At 51.4% G+C, this 18,294-nt stretch overlaps 2 protein-coding genes across 4 annotated transcripts in view; one reads left to right on the top strand and one right to left on the bottom strand.

The window, feature by feature from the left end:
* Positions 1-3,080: 3,080 nt before the first annotated feature.
* Positions 3,081-18,294, bottom strand: part of TMEM209 (transmembrane protein 209) — a 24,034-nt gene continuing 8,820 nt past the window's right edge. For 2 of the 3 annotated variants that reach the window (XM_059847615.1, XM_059847617.1), the window contains 14 exons: positions 12,078-12,217; positions 11,905-11,963; positions 11,141-11,272; positions 10,466-10,704; positions 10,178-10,382; positions 9,467-9,642; positions 9,176-9,247; positions 8,595-8,691; positions 7,750-7,875; positions 6,044-6,141; positions 5,032-5,146; positions 4,849-4,946; positions 4,393-4,466; positions 3,081-4,252 (listed from right to left, as the gene is read on the bottom strand). In XM_059847615.1, the coding sequence (XP_059703598.1) occupies positions 4,198-4,252; positions 4,393-4,466; positions 4,849-4,946; positions 5,032-5,146; positions 6,044-6,141; positions 7,750-7,875; positions 8,595-8,691; positions 9,176-9,247; positions 9,467-9,642; positions 10,178-10,382; positions 10,466-10,704; positions 11,141-11,272; positions 11,905-11,963; positions 12,078-12,217 (1,686 nt within the window). In that variant the 3' untranslated portion in view covers positions 3,081-4,197. Of the gene's footprint in view, positions 4,253-4,392; positions 4,467-4,848; positions 4,947-5,031; positions 5,147-6,043; positions 6,142-7,749; positions 7,876-8,594; positions 8,692-9,175; positions 9,248-9,466; positions 9,643-10,177; positions 10,383-10,465; positions 10,705-11,140; positions 11,273-11,904; positions 11,964-12,077; positions 12,218-12,984; positions 13,136-18,294 lie in introns of those variants that run through there. The other variant, XM_059847616.1, reaches the window with a different exon arrangement.
* The window catches only part of LOC132327924 (carboxypeptidase A2-like), a 7,437-nt gene continuing 5,950 nt past the window's right edge, over positions 16,808-18,294 (top strand). The window contains exons 1-2 of the mRNA XM_059847620.1: positions 16,808-16,826; positions 16,914-17,001. Coding sequence (XP_059703603.1) covers positions 16,937-17,001 — 65 coding nt within the window. The 5' untranslated portion in view covers positions 16,808-16,826; positions 16,914-16,936. The remainder of the gene's footprint in view (positions 16,827-16,913; positions 17,002-18,294) is intronic.

Genomic DNA, 18,294 nt, shown 5'->3' with positions numbered 1-18,294 from the left:
GAATTGGGGTGCACAGGGATATGGGGTGCCGGGTATATCGGGGTGCCCGGGAATTGGGGTGCCCAGTGTGTGGGGCGTGCCCAGGGATCAGAATGAACAAGATCTGGGGTGTGCCGTGTGTCGGGGTGCACGGGGATGTGGGGGGCAGAGTCAGGGCCTGCAGGAACAGGGGGCTGCGATGTATCGGGGTGCACGGGGAGCAGGGGCTGTGCAGTGTTGGGGTGCACGGGGAGCAGGGGCTGTGCAGTGTTGGGGTACACAAGGTGCACGGGGAGCAGGGTCTGTGGTGCAGAACATGAGCAGGAAGGGGGTGCACGATGAATTTGGGGTGCACAGGGTGTCAGGGGGCACCAGGACTGGGTTACACAGGAGTCTGGGGTCTGTACTGGGAGTGCAGAGTGCATTGGGATGTGTGATGTGCTGGGGAGCAGGGGAGATGGGAATTAGGGGGCACAGGGCCTGACTGGGGTGTGGGATATATTGGGGTGCACAGAGAGTGGGATGTGTGATGTACTGGGGTGTACAGGGACCAGAGTGCACCAGGGATTGGGGTGCACAAAGACTGGGGTGTGTGATCTGTTGGGGTGTACAGTGTGTTGGGGTGCACATGGACTGATGAGTGTCATGTATTGGGGTGTGTGATGTGTTGGGGTGCACAGGGACTGAGGGGCGTGAAGCACAGAGGATTGGGGTACAGAGGGACTGGGCTGTGTGATCCTTTGGGGTGCAGAGGCAATGGGCTGTGTGATCCTTTGGGGTACAGGGACTGGGCTGTGTGATCCTTTGGGGTACCCAGGGACTGGGCTGTGTGATCCTTTGGGGTACACAGGGGCTGGGCTGTGTGATCCTTTGGGGGGTACAAAGGGACTGGGCTGTGTGATCCTTTGGGGTACAGGGACTGGGCTGTGTGATCCATTGGGGTGCAGAGGGACTGGGCTGTGTGATCCTTTGGGGTACAGAGGGACTGGGCTGTGTGATCCATTGGGGTGCACAGGGACTGGGCTGTGTGATCCTTTGGGGTGCAGAGGGACTGGGCTGTGTGATCCTTTGGGGTACAGAGGGACTGGGCTGTGTGATCCTTTGGGGTACAGAGGGACTGGGCTGTGTGATCCTTTGGGGTGCAGAGACTGGGCTGTGTGATCCTTTGGGGTACAGAGGGACTGGGCTGTGTGATCCTTTGGGGTACAGAGGGACTGGGCTGTGTGATCCTTTGGGGTGCAGAGGGACTGGGCTGTGTGATCCTTTGGGGTACAAAGGGACTGGGCTGTGTGATCCTTTGGGGTACAGGGACTGGGCTGTGTGATCCTTTGGGGTACAGAGGCACTGGGCTGTGTGATCCTTTGGGGTACAGGGACTGGGCTGTGTGATCCTTTGGGGTGCAGCGGCACTGGGCTGTGTGATCCTTTGGGGTGCACAGGGACTGGGCTGTGTGATCCTTTGGGGTGCAGCGGCACTGGGCTGTGTGATCCTTTGGGGTGCACAGGGACTGGGCTGTGTGATCCTTTGGGGTACAGAGGGACTGGGCTGTGTGATCCATTGGGGTGCACAGGGACTGGGCTGTGTGATCCTTTGGGGTGCAGCGGCACTGGGCTGTGTGATCCTTTGGGGTGCACAGGGACTGGGCTGTGTGATCCATTGGGGTACACAGGGACTGGGCTGTGTGATCCTTTGGGGTACAGGGACTGGGCTGTGTGATCCTTTGGGGGGGGTACAAAGGGACTGGGCTGTGTGATCCTTTGGGGTACAGGGACTGGGCTGTGTGATCCTTTGGGGTACAGGGACTGGGCTGTGTGATTCTTTAGGGTACAGAGGGACTGGGCTGTGTGATCCTTTGGGGTGCAGCGGCACTGGGCTGTGTGATCCTTTGGGGTACAGAGGGACTGGGCTGTGTGATCCTTTGGGGTACAGAGGCACTGGGCTGTGTGATCCTTTGGGGGGGGTACAAAGGGACTGGGCTGTGTGATCCTTTGGGGTACAGAGGCACTCGGCTGTGTGATCCTTTGGGGTGCACAGGCACTGGGATGTGTGATCCTTTGGGGTACAGAGGGACTGGGCTGTGTGATCCTTTGGGGTGCACCGGGACTGGGCTGTGTGATCCTTTGGGGTGCACAGGCACTGGGCTGTGTGATCCTTTGGGGTGCACCGGGACTGGGCTGTGTGATCCTTTGGGGTGCACAGGCACTGGGATGTGTGATCCTTTGGGGTACAGAGGGACTGGGCTGTGTGATCCTTTGGGGTACAGAGGGACTGGGCTGTGTGATCCTTTGGGGTACAGAGGGACTGGGCTGTGTGATCCTTTGGGGTACAGGCACTGGGCTGTGTGATCCTTTGGGGTGCACTGGGACTGGGCTGTGTGATCCTTTGGGGTGCACAGGCACTGGGCTGTGTGATCCTTTGGGGTACAGAGGGACTGGGATGTGTGATCCTTTGGGGTGCACTGGGGCTGGGCTGTGTGATCCTTTGGGGTGCACAGGGACTGGGCTGTGTGATCCTTTGGGGTACAGAGGCACTGGGCTGTGTGATCCTTTGGGGTGCACAGGCACTGGGATGTGTGATCCTTTGGGGTACAGGGACTGGGCTGTGTGATCCTTTGGGGTACAGAGGGACTGGGCTGTGTGATCCTTTGGGGTACAGAGGGACTGGGCTGTGTGATCCTTTGGGGTACAGAGGGACTGGGCTGTGTGATCCTTTGGGGTGCAGAGGGGCTGGGCTGTGTGATCCTTTGGGGTGCAAAAGGATCCATCCGGAGGCTGTGTGGGAAGAGGCTGTGCAGGATCCAGGGCACACAGAGGGATTTGGGGTTCTGGGCACCCTGTGCAGGGTCCTGGGGCTGCAGAGCCCAGGGCACCCAAGGGTGCCCTATGGGATGGGCTCTTCCTGAGGATCCCCCCTTTCTGGTGAAAGAAGGGATTTCTGCATTTCAGGTTTTTAGAATGTGAGACTGACAGAGCTCATGGGGCTGTGCTGTCCTTGAAGGGGAGAGTTTTGGGGTGAAACCCAGCTAAGTCTGGTTCTTGAACATTCCTGTGGTTCATGGATGAATGTGGTCATGCTGGACACAAGAAAAACCCCAAGAAGTGTTTGAGAAAACAAACTCATTTAATACAAGAACCAAATGAGCCTTTTTGTTTCCAGTTCCTTGGAAAAACCCAGGTCCCCCAGGGAAGAGAGACAGAGTCCCCAAAACCAGTCAGTTCACACCAAAAAACAGCCAAGTTCCAAAAACTCCTCCTTCCCTCCCCTCAGTAAAAAATACAGTACAATGATTCCGTGTGTTTATGGTCCTATATACACTTCTAAAATACTCATTTACCAGAATTTACAACAAATTCTCCCCCTGCCCCTTAGAGAAATCTGACAAATATTGACTGATCCTTTCTCTGAAGCAAATCCAAGTGCTTTTACCAAAAAAGGGACATTCCCAGAAACCTGGGGGTGTGTAGGGCCTGGTTTCCCACCAAGGTGCATAAAGCTCCCAAATTAGGTGGTAATTAGTGAAAAAAGCTGAAGGAAAATTAAATTCAAAAAGCAAAGGCAGGTGAGAGTTGGTGGCAGTGAAGGTACCTGGGGGGTTCTGAGCTCTCAAGGCCCCCTAGAGGGGAGGCCACGCTGGTTTTGTACAAAACAATGAAAATAAAAAATAAAAATACAAGTAAAATTCATATTTGCTGAACTCAGCAAGACAAACACAGTTTTGTCTTTCCTTTTCAGCTGCAGGAACATCTTGAGGGGTCAGAAATCACAATTACACCAATAATCAGGGATAAAAATAATTGGTTTTTATCATGCAGAATAAAATGAAGCAGAACTGAGTCTGAGCTTCCAGACTTGGAATTTCTTGGATGCTGAAGCTGTCCAAGTTGCTTTATCCCTCCAAGGGCTCACAGCTGTGCACAGCCTTGGGGAGGCTGTTCCAGCTGCACATCCAGAGGTTTGGTTTGGTTTAGTCCGAGATCAGTGAAGCTCAGTTGAAGCAGGACTGGTTGAGGTGAGGAGCAGGAAGGAGAACTCCTGTCTGGAGTTCATTCCCACAGTGAAACGTTCTATGTGATGCCTTGACAAAATCCACAGGGGAATTACAGACACTTCCTCCCTCTGTCCACAAAGCTGAGCTTTATTTGTCCTGCTTTTAGCAAATCCACGTTGAAGTCCAGGCTGATCCCTCAGAGCAGCGCTGTCCTCCAGAGCTGTGTCCCACTATTCCCCAAAGATCCACAGGACGTTGACTCCTGATAAGCCCAGATTTACACGCCTGCAAAACCCAAAGGGATCACAACTGGTCATTTCCAGTTAAAAGCTGCTGTTAATTCAGTTTTAGCACCATTGATTATCAGCCCTCCGTGGTGGTTTTGGTCTGACACCATTCCCATCTTGTTCCCACGGGATACCTACCCCAGCATCCCAGATTCCTTCGTCTTTATGATGTACAGGAACATCAGCAAGGTGTGGAACATGTTGTTCCTGCCCTGGAGCCACAGAGAGAGACAAGGACTTAGAAATCAAAACAATTCAAAATCTCAGAACTTTCCTAGTTTGGAACTTCCCCTCAGAATCTGCACTACCCTCAAGGGGTGACACCAGTGACATCACCCACCAGGGACTGTGATTTGGGGTTTTACAATAAATTGGCAGAAAATGAACAGGAGGAAGATCCTGCTCAGGAACTCCTGTCTCCTACACAGACACCACAGGTGGTTTTCAGCAGCAGAGGAAGCACCACGTGCTGGGCAAAGACCAAGCTGGACCAGCCTCTGTGGAAATGGACCAAAATGTGTCTAGGATTTAAAAAGATCCCAAATCAGCCCTGGGAAGGATTGCTGAGAGCAGGAGGAGAAGAGAGCCCTGTACCTTGGGCAGGCTGTAGACGTGGCACTCGTAGATCAGCTCGTAGTGGGGTGGGTTGATGCTGCTCTGGTAGATGCAGAACACGTTCTCGTTTGAAGTGTCTGAATTCAAAATTAATTCAAAAACCATTTCAGAGGTGCTGCCGTGATCCCAGAGGAAAAGAGCAGCTCCAGGCCAGCCCAGTACCTGGTTTATCTGGAGTCTGGATGAAGTGCTGGGAAGTGAAGGTTTTGCCATCGGGATACTTGGGGTGAGGCGGGAGCCTGGAGTCCAGGTAAGTGCAGAACACGTGCATCAGGATCTGGGCAAACACAGCCAAATCTCACTGCAATGGCCCCAAAACCCAGCAGCTTGCTCCCCGTGGTCCCAGGAGTTAATCCCAGCCTTTGCTAATCTGTGGTTACAACGCTGGTTTAAGCCCAGGCTTAGGAACAGCTTCATGCCTAAATCACCAATTTCAGATTTGGCTGAGAACAGCAGAGGAACCCCAAAAAACAGCTCTGCCCACCCCAAACCCAGCAAGGCACCTTCTCCCTTTCCCTCATGAAAATCACTGCAAAGCCTGGGCTGGCCACAAGCCCTAGGAATGCCAAAATTGTGAAATCAAGTCCTGGGATGAGCACCCAGAAAACCAGGACAGCCTGAGGCTTGTTTCAACCCCTTCTGGAGAGTTCTCAATATTTTATGTGGGTAACATCAGCAAATTATCTGTGATCTGCTGCTTTCTGTGTTCCTTATACCCAACAGGAGTTGTTTGGCAGGGAGAACAAAGGATTTGCTAGGAAAAAATGCTACAAAACTTAAAAAATCTGGGAGATGAACCTTGGAGCTCACAGCATTGTATTGCCCACAATTAAGAAAAATGTGAAATTGTCTAATTTTTTTTTCTAATAGCCTTAAATTAATGTCAAAACTTCATTTGCACTTTTGAGCTGTTGCTGTTGATCAGGACACTCAGAGCTGCTCCATAGCTGGACAATTCCAAATATTTAACCATGTTCCCAACCAGAAAATCAAATCCTATTTCAAGGTTTATTTTCCACTTCCAGCAATGGAATCTCTTCAATTATCCAGCACCAAAGCTGCAGAGCTCCATTTTCTGATTTCCCCACGCTCCTCAAAGGCTTCCTGGCTGCTCCCTCCAAACCCTGTCCCAAAATGCAAGCATCCCTGGGATCCAGGCGTGCCTGGGACTCACCGAGGAGTCGGTGGGAAGGTCCGTGTCCCATTTGCGGCCCTTGAAATCCCCTCCTCCGTTCCAGCGGAAGGAGCTCATGCACCCTCCCTGCGAGAGCTCTGCAATGACAGCGGCTGTCCCCTCACTGCAGTGACAGCGGCTGTCCCCTCACTGCAATGACAGTGGCTGTCACCTCACTGCCACTGCAGGGGCTGTCCCCTCACTGCAATGACAGCGGCTGTCCCCTCACTGCAATGACAGCGGCTGTCACCTCACTGCCACCGCAGCGGCTGTCCCCTCACTGCCACCGCAGCGGCTGTCCCCTCACTGCAATGACAGCGGCTGTCACCTCACTGCAATGACAGCGGCTGTCCCCTCACTGCAATGACAGCGGCTGTCCCCTCACTGCAATGACAGTGGCTGTCCCCTCACTGCCACCGCAGCGGCTGTCACCTCACTGCAATGACAGCGGCTGTCCCCTCACTGCAATGACAGCGGCTGTCCCCTCACTGCAATGACAGTGGCTGTCCCCTCACTGCCACCGCAGCGGCTGTCCCCTCACTGCCATGACAGCAGCTGTCACCTCACTGCAATGACAGCGGCTGTCCCCTCACTGCAATGACAGCGGCTGTCCCCTCACTGCAATGACAGCGGCTGTCCCCTCACTGCAATGACAGCGGCTGTCCCCTCACTGCAATGACAGCGGCTGTCCCCTCACTGCCATTGCAGCGGCTGTCACCTCACCGCCATTGCAGCGGCTGTCCCCTCACTGCCATTGCAGCGGCTGTCACCTCACCGCCATTGCAGCGGCTGTCCCCTCACTGCAATGACAGCGGCTGTCCCCTCACTGCCATGACAGCGGCTGTCCCCTCACTGCCATGACAGCGGCTGTCCCCTCACTGCCATGACAGCGGCTGTCCCCTCACTGCCATGACAGCGGCTGTCCCCTCACTGCCACCGCAGCGGCTGTCCCCTCACTGCCACCGCAGCGGCTGTCCCCTCACTGCAATGACAGCGGCTGTCCCCTCACTGCCACTGCAGCAGCTGTCCCCTCACTGCCACTGCAGCAGCTGTCCCCTCACTGCAATGACAGCGGCTGTCCCCTCACTGCAATGACAGCGGCTGTCACCTCACTGCCATCACAGCGGCTGTCCCCTCACTGCAATGACAGCGGCTGTCCCCTCACTGCAATGACAGTGGCTGTCACCTCACTGCCACCGCAGCGGCTGTCCCCTCACTGCAATGACAGCGGCTGTCCCCTCACTGCAATGACAGTGGCTGTCACCTCACTGCCATCACAGCGGCTGTCCCCTCACTGCCACTGCAGCAGTTATTCCCTTCCTGGGGGCTGGAAGTGCATCTAAACAAAGGGGGGTTCTGGTGTAGGAAATGGGAACAATTCAAATTGGTGGGGAAGATATTGATCCAAGGGGTGAAGTTACTGGATAATTTTTGTTTGTGGATAATGAAGTGATTCAATTTCACCCTGGGCAGGCAGGAGGAAATCATGGAATGGTTTGGATTGGAGGGAAACTGAAGGATCATGCAGTGCCACCCCTGCCATGGCAGGGACACCTCCCACTGTCCCGGGGTGCTCCAAGCCCTGTCCAGCCTGGCCCGGGCCATCCCAGGGACACAGGGCCAGCCCCAGCTGCTCTGGGCTGCAGAGCCAAGGAGTTCACTGCAGTATGGAAATGTCTGGCAATCAGAAGAGCAGCAGCACGAACCTCTGATCCTTTCCACCAGATACTCCTGGTTCGGGGTGAGGTCCAGGTACTGCACCAGCGCGTTGAGGGTGGGGATGAGCGGAGCTTTCACCAGGGCCGCCTGCTTCAGGCTGCTGATGCTGGCTTCTGCAACAGACACAGCCTCAGGCTCAGCCCCGCCCGGGGCTGGGAACACTTCACACCCCACACACCCTAACGGCCCAGCGACTACAGAGTAGCAAAATCTCCTTCACATCAGCTACAAAGAAGCAACAGGAACTTAAAGAGCAGCAGGAGAGAAACAAAGTGAAAACAAAAGCAGCATTTACAGTTTTTTTGAGCACTTTGCAACATCAAATCCACTGCTCAGTTAATTGGAAACAACAGGACAAGCAGCTGCTACAGAATCCTAATCCGACTTGAAAAACAGAACAACAGTTCAGAGTTTTTAAAAAATTGAAAGAATTTAAAAAACCCCAGTTCTTTCAGGAAGTGGGTGAACTGAAGGAAGACCCTGGAAAAGCACATAGCAGTGGACAGTGAGACTTTTGGGAAACACAGATTTTGAGAATTTATAGCACATCTGTCTTTGAAATGCTTTCTGCCTGATTAACAGTCAATTATTATTGATAATTTGAGCTGTAAAATTAAACTGATGGGAGAAAAAAAGAGGAATTTAAGAATTGTACCCAAGTGTCCAAGCATTGATATTTATAGAAATATTATGGAAAACCTTCCCAGCTTAAAGAAATGCAGGAGGTGGAACAAAGACAACATCAAAAGAGAGCAGAAATGGAACAAAACTATTTCCCAAACCTCATTTATGTACCACCCATTCCAAGGAATCCTCAGGCTGCTGATCCTACCTCCAATCTGCAGTTCTGGACAGCCCATCCTCCTCAGCTGAGTGCTCACAGATTCCATCTCTTCCACCAGGGGCACCAGAATGGTGTCATTGATCCACTGGGAGGGAAAAAGGGGAAAAGCCACGCTCAGAAGCAACAGGAATGTTTAACAAACCCCTCAGCTTAGACCCTACAATCACCCCCCCCACAACCACAAAGCAGTTCCACAGAAACAATGAAGCCAATCAAGGAGGGAAATGACTGCATTCAATTGTCAAGCCAGGCAGAATTTGAGTGATCCTTTAACAGCTTCTGAAAAGGCAGAAAATTCAATGTAAAGGAGCTGGGAAAACCCGTCTGTATCAGGTGGAGCTTTTCTGGACACTGAGGAAAGGGGATTGGGAACCACAGCCCTGCAAGCACCAACTGATGGATGCAGCCCTCTCCTGTTTGGCTCAGGAGAGCAGGGAGATGATAAATGTCTGGGATTTGAGTGTGACAAAGCACCCCAACCCTCAGACAGGCACTGCACCCCTTCCCATCTCGGGCACAGAGGACATGGAGGAATTTTCCCACTTGGAACTCCTCAGGGAGGGACTTACATTCCTGAATTTTGCTGTCCAGGAATCCATGTGATCCAGGAGCTGCCGGTTCATTGTCACCCGAGCCCAAACCTATGGAAAGGTTTATTCAACCCACATGAGAACCTCACAGAACCCAGAGATTTTAGGGTCTGTGACAATTCCTGCAGCTTGCAAAAGAAAGGAGCTGGCTGAATGCTGGAGGACTTTTTCCCCCACATTCCTAACGCAGCTCAAATCCAAGCCTTTGCACAAAGGTAGATTTTAAAATCCCATTTCTCCCTCTTGACTTTTTTTTCCTGTGGAATTTACCTCTTCTGCAGCCTGTTTGGAGGTCAGATCAGCTTCATCCTTGTGTGCAGAAGGAGCCTGGGACCTGCAGGCCAGCTGATACTGGAACTTCCTCAGGATCTGTGCGTGGTCTGCCATGGAGCGGCTGTAGTTCCAAAACGTGGGGCTGCTGGAGGGAGAGCTGGAATCTGAGCTTCCTGGAAAGATTAATCCATCAAGAAGTTCAATTCTTGCCAAGTGATTCTGGAGAAACAGGTCAGTGAGAGTGAACACACTGGAGTCACTCTGCAGAAACACCACAGTCTCCCTTATCTTGCTTGTCCCAAGCCAGGACTTACTGGGTGTAGTTCATCCCCTTGATCCTTAGCTTGATTGCTCCAATCCAGGAGAAAAATGCACTGGATCAGCCCCTTATGTGAAACCACTTAGACAAAATCCCCCTCTTACCAAGGTGATCTTATCTCAGTCCATTACAGCCACCAACTGCTACAGAGATAATCCAGCAGCATTCCCATGCCTAGATCCTGTTCCCAGGAATCACGGGAGGAAAACAATGGGCTTCCACCTCACACCCCAGCTCCCCACTAGGAGCAGGTCCTTTGCCAAGCTCACAGGTGATCCATAAATGAATGGTACCTTTTTACTGGTACTTCTCCCACCACAAAAGCCAACACTGGATAAAACCAACACCTCTTCCCTGCCAAGCTTGTCCCATCAAAGCCCCCAGTTTACCCAGCTGAACTCGGTGCTGTTTCTCCTCCTCGTTCCTCAGGAAGGTGTCCAGGGATTTGACATCTGTGATGCAGTCGTCTTTGTAGGTGGAGTTGTTGTACAGGATGGGGGAGAATCGGTAGTGAGACCTGATCCCAGCGCTGTCCACGGGCCCAACACTCATGGAATAGGGAGATCCATTGGGAGAGTGGCTGAAGCTGGAAACCTCGGGAGAACACAACAACAAAAATTCATTTCTTTCCATTGACAAGGCCGAAGCTGCGCCACGGGGAGCGCGCTGGTGATTACCTTGGTGTAGCTGCTGCTGGGTGAATAGGTGCCAGAGGTGCTGTGAGAGGGGCTGGTCCCTGCCAGAGCCTGGAGCTGGGGGCTGTAGCCACTCAGGCAGCCCGCAGAGAACTTGGGGCTGGCGCTGGGCGAGCGCGAGGGGCTGTAGCTCAGCACGCACTGGCCCTGGATGGGAGGGGACGGCGTCAGGGACAGCACTCGCTTGGCTGCTGCCTCCCGTGGAGGGCTGATCTGTACAGCTGCAAGGCAAGCACCAGTGGTTACCCACAGTGCCCTTCTTCACTGCAAACGTATTCAGGGCAATTCCAGAGATGTTCAGAGGGACACTGAAAGGCTGGTCCCTACAGAACTCAGATCTAACTGAGACCTGTGAGCCCAGCTCGGAGTAAATCCTGCTGGGGCCTTCTCTAACACTCCATCGGCTCCTCCACTGCCCACTGCCCTCGTCTGCACCACGCCAATTAACGTCTCAATTATCCAAAACACAATTAGTTCCACTTCCAATGGCACAAACTAAACCACAACATGGAGCCCAGCTCTGGCCCTGCACAGGACAAGCCCAAAGGCCCAGCTCAGCTTACAGCTCTTGTCAGGAGCTAATTCAGAATACAGAACCCAGAACTGGAGAAACAACAATAAATCCAGGAAAGAACAAGAGGAGGGTTTGTTCCCCACCTGCCTTGCGCAGCCAGCCCATGATCTGCTGGCTGGGACTCGTCACCAAGCTGGCTGGGGCTGCTGTGTAGGTGAAGTACCTCCAGAAGTCAAACAGGGCATTGAGGCTGAACAGGGCTGCCAGGGCAAATTCTGCAAGAAACACACGAGTTTCTGGCATGCTTTGAGCAAAAATTACCTTATTTGCAAAACCAGGCTAAGTCTATTTTAAAAAGGTCATTATTAGTGCTGCCAGCTTGGGGAAGTATCCAAGATTTCTTCACTTTCTCAGGCAAGAACCATTGGAGATAATTTTCCTCACTGCTGAAATTAATTTATACATTTTAAAATGGGATTGTTATTTTCCAAAAAAGAAATCTCATGATTCTTGCTTCTTTCCATCCTGTTTGACAGAGCTTAGAGTCTCCTCCTCTGAAACCAACTTGAATTGTTGTCAAATATCACCCATACCCAGAGCACAACACAGCAGGAAAATAAACCTAAGGCTCTCTAAAGCCTTAATCCACACATTAAGAAATATTTCACACATTAAATATGTCCTTCCTGCCCATTTCCCACAGAGAAAAAGCTGTTGACACTCCTCATCTGCCTCCAAAAAGGATGGAACTCCAGCAGCTTCAAGGGAGATCACAGAACACTAAACAAAGTTTTGGTTTAAAACTCAAACAGAACAAAAAAAAGCCCTGCCTTAAAAACGATCTCCCAGCAATAAAAACGAGCAAAGAACAATCCTGAAATTTGATTTAAATGCTGCAACGACTCACCAATGTACCAGAGTGGAAAGCAGGTGATGTTGTAATATGTGCTTAGGAGTTTCCCAGTCCTGAAAAGCAAAACAAAAAGGGAGAATTTAGCAGAAATTCCACCCAGGGAGATATTTAGGGCTCCACACAGTGGAATCTTTGCTGGTTTGAATCAGATGGAACAAGTAACTTACATTTCAGTGTAGATCATGCCTGCTACAGATATATTGAGGAGGCCCCAGGCCAGCACCACCTTCCTGGTCTCAGCCTGCTTCCTCATCTTCACAGCCAGGTCGATGAGGGAAGTGTCTGGACTCTTATTCGGTGTCATTGTCTGTGAGAACACAGGGAAAAGGCAAAATCTGTGACTTTTTCCTCAGCAGGAGGATTCTCAGCCAGGTTACTGAGGAACAGTCTCCATCTCCTGCCTATTTTTGAATAATAATATCCTTCAAAAGGAGGAGGGAAAGCTCCTGCCTCCTCCAGGCAATACCAGTGTTTTTAGTGAAAATTCTCATTTATTTCAGTAGGTAACAGAGTCTTTTCTGTCATATGAAACCCACAGATTTTATTTCCTCCTTTAGGCCCAGTAACACCTTATATGAAGGAAATAACTCTGGCCCACGCAGGCAGCCCTCACATCTCCCCCCAGACCTCAAACCCTTCCCCAAACTTCTCCTCTCCCCTCCTCAAACCTCACCTTTCCCCCATCTCAAAGCTCTCCACTCCTCACCACAAACCTCTTCGATGATCCTCCTCCTCAAATTTCTTTGATCCCCCTCGCCAAATTTAAACTCTCCCGCTTCTCAAACTTCCCTTCTTTCCCTGGCCCAAACCTCCGCTCCTCCCACTCCCCAAACCTCTCTGATCCCCCTCCCAAAATCTCTCTGATCCCCCTCCCCAAACCTCTCCGATCCCCCTCCTCACATTTCATCTCTGCAGACCTCACTGTCCCCCTCCCCAAACCTCCCCTCTCCTCCTCCCCGAACCTCCCTTCTCCCCTCCCAACCGCCCTCCCCAAATTTCACCGCTCCCCCTCCCCACACCTCCCCGTCCCCCTCCCGAAGCTCGGCTGTGCCCCCTGCCCATGTTCCACCTCACCCCTGGGCAGATCGGTCCCGTTTCCCCTCAGCCCGGGCACTTTTTTCCCCTTTTCCCGCCGGGCCTCTCCGCTCCCCTCACGCCGCCGCGGCCTCGCGCTCTCTGCGCATGCGCGGGCGCTCGCGCCGCGTCACCGGCCGCGCCGGGGGAGGGGCAAAGGGGGCGGGCGCTCCCGCGCGCGGGTTTTGGCGGGAAGGGCGTGAGGGGGCCGCCATGTTGGGGGGGGCGAAGGAGCCCTCACTGTTTCGCTCTGGTTTTTTGTGCCTTTTCTTTATAGCTAAATTGTTTAATTACACATTGCCATGTCTATCAGACCAATATGTTGCCACAGCAGGTAAAATTTTAGGGGGTTTTAGGTCTATTTGTGTGCTCTGCAAGTGTAGTTTCATGTTTCTGTGTAGGTGTAACTTTGTATTTCTGTACAAGTCACCGAAACTGTGGGGATAAATAAGACTCCTAACACTCTTTTTAAAAATGTCAAGGTATTTATTCTTGACCAAGGCTTGTGTGTGTGGCTGACAAAGTTCAGGCCTCCACGTGAGCCCCAACACAAAACTTTTTCACTTGTTTATGTATTTTAACACACAAATTATTGTTCATTGATTCTAAGTTGCATAATCATCTTCATTAATTACTGTTGTAATAAATGTTCCCTATTCATTTCCTCACTTTTCATACTGATATGGTCCAAATTATTTAGTAATTTTGTTATCTTTTTCTCATCCATAGAGTCTCCAAGCTTTCAGGCCTTAATTTCCTGTAATTTTCTGGTTACTCCAATATCCTTGAAGTGCCATAAATTTAAGTTCCCACATGCCCAGCCTTCAAATTCTTTGTGTCTGTTCACTGAAGTTTGTCAGGTTTGTTTTGACAAACTTATTTGATGATCTCATTATCAAAGTAATAATAAATTACTTGTGGAGAAGATTTACTAGTGCTGGTTAAAAGTGGGCACTGCTCATAAATCATTTAAAATGACCAGTTAAATCATAGTTAGGAAAGTTATATCATTTCCAACATGTGCACAACTTCAAATTTTTGTCCAGGTGTGACTTCATATTTCTCTTCATTGCTCTGAAGTGTTGTAAATGCAAAGGGCTGTGTGAGGATAACCCTCCAAATCTGAGGGTCTTCATTTCCTAATTTAAGGAGAACTGAGTTGGAAATACATGGCTCCACTGCAGCCAGGGTTATTACACTGACATAAACTCAGATTTTCCTGACATAAAGCCTACAGATTTTCCAGAAACATCGAAAATACGGGTTCTGCTTCTGAAATGAATTCCAAGTGTACAAGTGGTGAAGCACATACTGAGATCCCTACTCATTCCTTATCCAGGGCATTTCCAAGGGGGATTGGGGGCACTGAGGTAATCCGTAATTTACAGAAATAATAATTCCCCATCAGTAATCCAAAATAAATTGGCGTTATAGCCAATTAACTCTGATTATCCAGGAGATGAGCTGCCAGGAGAGCCCTTTGCCATGCCAGTGAAATATTTCTATCCAAAGGTGAAAAGTTTCTGGGATTTTTTTTCCCTAAAAATGACAGGAGAGGCTACAGCTCTGGATCTTGGTTTGCATCATTTGGGGCAGCAGCAACAAAGGGTCTGGATCTTACAAAAATGGACGGACCCCACTAAAATTTAATGGTTTTGGAGGCTTTTCTAGTTGTTGTTGTTGTTGTTGTTGTTGGGGGCTTGTATCCATCCTGGCCTCTCTCAGAGAACATGTGTAGCAATGCAGGGATTTTAGGTGAGGAGAGGGTTTGGCAGGCTGAGGTCGGTTTGCCTTTGTGTCGCCCAGGTGTCCCCAGGCTGTTCCTGAGTCACTGGGTGACTCCAGAGCTCTGCAGGGCAGCGGGGAGAGCCCTGCCTGCCCTCACCCACGCACCCTCCACCCACCCCGCCTGCGGAGCTGCACCGAGCCTCAGCCCGGCTCTTCTGGGGCTTCTTTCAGCTGCACTGGGCTCAGGGGGACCTGGACCTGTGCTTGGTGACATCCTGGCTCGGAGCTGCCCTGAGGAGCTGCTCAGTGCCACCAGACCTGCTCTGCTGCTGGCTGGATCCCGCGGGGCTCTGCTGCTTCTGGTGAGGTCCCTTCCCCGCCCGCCTCGCTGTGTCCCCTTGGCCTCCCCGCTGCTCCTGTTGGGGTTTGCAGCCTCTGAAATGCCCAGAATGGTTTGGGTGGGAAGGACCTCAAAACCCACCTGGCTCCAACCCTTCCACTGTCCCAATGTCCAAACTTTCCTTGGACACTCCAGGGATGCAGGGGCAGCCCCAGCTGCTCTGGCAGTTCCAGCCCAGGCAGGAATTCCTCATTGCCCAGATCCCATCCATGCCTGCCCTCTGGCAGTGGGAGCCATTCCCTGGCTCCTGTCCCTGCAGGCCTTGTCCCCAGTCCCTCTGCAGCTCTCCTGGAGCCCCTCCAGGCCCTGGAATGTGCTGGAAGCTCTCCTGGAGCCTTCTCCTCTCCAGGTGAGCACCCCCAGCTCTCCCAGCCCTGGAGCAGCTCTGGGGCCTCTCTGGATTCACTCCAATTCCATGGATGCCCATGGCTCAGAGCTGATCTCCAGACCCTTTAGCACCTCGTGGTCATTGCAGCCCCCCAGGGGATGAGGGGTGAGCCCAAGGTTTGGATCTAGATGCAGCTCCTGAAATGCTGTGGGTGGAGGCCCCAGAGGATGCTGATCAGGGCACTCAGAGCTTGTTGGGATACTTTGGATCCTGACATCAGGTTTGGCAGGGTTTCTTGGCAGCCCTAAAAACCATGTGGGATGTAGCATGAGTAATGAAACGAGCTCTAATTTTGCCCTAGATTAAATCCCTTCTTCCTGTTTTCAAAGAGTGAGCAGGTTGTGTGGACAGCCAGCTGATTCCTTATGAAATATTGGAGTCTGGAAGCTGCAGGTGGGGTTTGACTCCCACCAGAGCTCCTGCTGTAGCTCCAGAAGAAAGAAATTCCTGTGATGGTTCCTGTCTCTGGGGATAAATTTTTATTATTTGGTTTAAGTTGAGGGAGTGGAGATCTTTTTCCCCAGGGACTGGGTTTGGTTAAACCTTAGAGACCAGAGCAGCTCTCCTGTGCCCCCAAGACACAGCAGTTACACCATGACTCAATCCTGCAGGCCAAAACAGGACTAATCCCTGCCCGGGGCTCCCTTTGTTCCCAAAAACATGAGACAAAGGACCTGCCTGGGACTGTGAAAACAACACCTGGGGAGGAGTGGGGTGGGAGTGGAGCTGAGAGGAGACTCCTCGGGAGGTGCTGACAAATGCTGAGTGATACAACTGAGATCTTGATTAACAGTTTCCTCTGGGAATTCCTTTCCTCGTTCTCCTGAGGTGGATGGAGCAGCTGAACATCTCCCCTCTCCCTGCTCCCCAGGAGCTCCAGCTGTGCCAGGGCAGCTCCCGGCAGTTCTCAGAATCCTTTGGATTTGGATAAACAGAGGGTTTTTCCAGCAGCCCCGTGGCCCCACCCGCAGCTGTGGGACAGCCACAGCTGGGGGCTCCCACGGGACATTATTCCCAAAGCTCAGGCAGGACTCTGCCTCCCACGTGGATAAGAACTCCTCAAGCATCCTTTGGAACCAGGAATGGACAGCTCAAAATCCCCACAACCAAGAGTGGCTAGCAGAGCTCCTGACCCCCAGTGAGAGCTGGGATGAGTTCAGTTTGTCCCTGTTTTCCTCTGCCCTGAAGAACATGAAAGAACACACACATTTTTGTGGTCAGAGCTTTGGAACCGACTCCTCCCCCTCCTGGTTTGGATGTGTCAGTGGAAAATATATTTTTGGAGGTGAAATCAGCCTGCTGGTTGCCTTGAAGGCTCTGATAAATGTGAGAACCTGATCACATGGAGTGATAGGTTCTAACAGATGTGTTTGATCTGAAAAATAAAGCTCTGTATATATTGCCCCTTGCCAGGCCCAGCTGAACTTGCAGCAAACATGAAGCTGATTTTGATCTTCAGTGCCCTCCTCGGGGCTTCCCTGTGCCTGGAAACCTTCGTTGGGTGAGTTCCACTTTAGTGGAAAACCTTTCATTTGGGGTTGGTATCCTCTTGCTGTTTTTCATGGTCTCACCTTCACAAAATCTGCTCAGGGCACTTTTTTTGGGGTTTTGTGACTGATTGTTCTCTTTGCTTTGTTGCTCTGGTGTTTGAGGGAACGTTTCTTTACTTTTATTTGGGTTTTCTAAGGAGAAGGGTCCAGCTGTGGAGCTGAGATCCTCAGTTCCTGTTCATCCAAGGCTTGATTTTGGCTTGAGCTGAACCTCACTGCAAAAGCAGGGCTGAAAGGCCAGAACCTGTCCTCACATCGGGAAGTTCACCACTTCCCCTTTTTTTCCCAAGTTTCATATTTCTCTTTCTTCCTCTTCTTTCCTTCTTTCTAAGCATTTCAAATCCTGATTTCCAGCCATTAAACTCTGAAAGTCTGTCTTTATGTTGCATTGCAAAAGTTATCCCACAAGGTATTTCCTCACAGCCTCACTGACCTTGGAAGAGCCTTAATTATTAAAGATTATGAAATCCTACTGGATAAATCCTGAGGTGCAGGAAGTGAGCACTAGATTCCAGTGAGTAAATTTGTGCATGAAGGTTTAACGATTAAGAATAAAAAATAATATCAATAACGTCCCAAAACGAGGGGATCTGTAAAGCCAGGAGGGGCTGATTTGCGGGGCTATTTTTCATTTAATGCTGAACTGAATTCTGGTTATTCCATTCCTCAGCAGCTGTGGTTAATTCACGGCAGAATCCAATCCTGAGATAAAGCTTATGGACAATCCAGTAATAAGTCATTAAGGAGGAGAAGTGCCTTCAGAGGTGATTTAACTCGGTTCAGCAAGGAGATCTGATCCCTCTGCTGGCCAGGGCGAGGATCCCGGTATAAACGAGTCCCGCTGTAAATAAAACCCGCCCCGAACAGAGCTGGTGTGCCGAGACCCCTTGTAGCTCATTTCCACCTGGAAGGTTTCCAGCTGTGCCGCTGCCGGGCTGTGCTCCCCGCTGCTGGTTTATCACTCCAGCCGCTGCAGGAGGCGCTTCCAGAGGCTGATTCAGCCCACCTGCAATGGTGCGAGCCGCCCGGGGCTGCTGTCAGCCTCTGGCTGGCCGCAGGGAGGTGAAACCAACGCCACGGTTGGGGTTCGTGCTGCTCCCCAAGCCCTGGATCCTTCCCCAGCTCAGCTGGAATGTCATTGTCCCACAGGCTGCTGCCCAATGGATGCAGGACTGATCCTTGGGATTTAAAACTCATCCACGTTGTCTGGTTCATGAGGAAGGTGAGGGTGGCTGTTTGAACTC

This window comes from Haemorhous mexicanus, chromosome 5 (assembly GCF_027477595.1).
Source record: "Haemorhous mexicanus isolate bHaeMex1 chromosome 5, bHaeMex1.pri, whole genome shotgun sequence".
Classification (NCBI taxonomy): Eukaryota; Metazoa; Chordata; class Aves; order Passeriformes; family Fringillidae; genus Haemorhous; species Haemorhous mexicanus.
The sequence above is the reverse complement of the archived record's forward strand: the minus strand, read 5'-3'. Positions and strand labels throughout refer to the sequence as shown.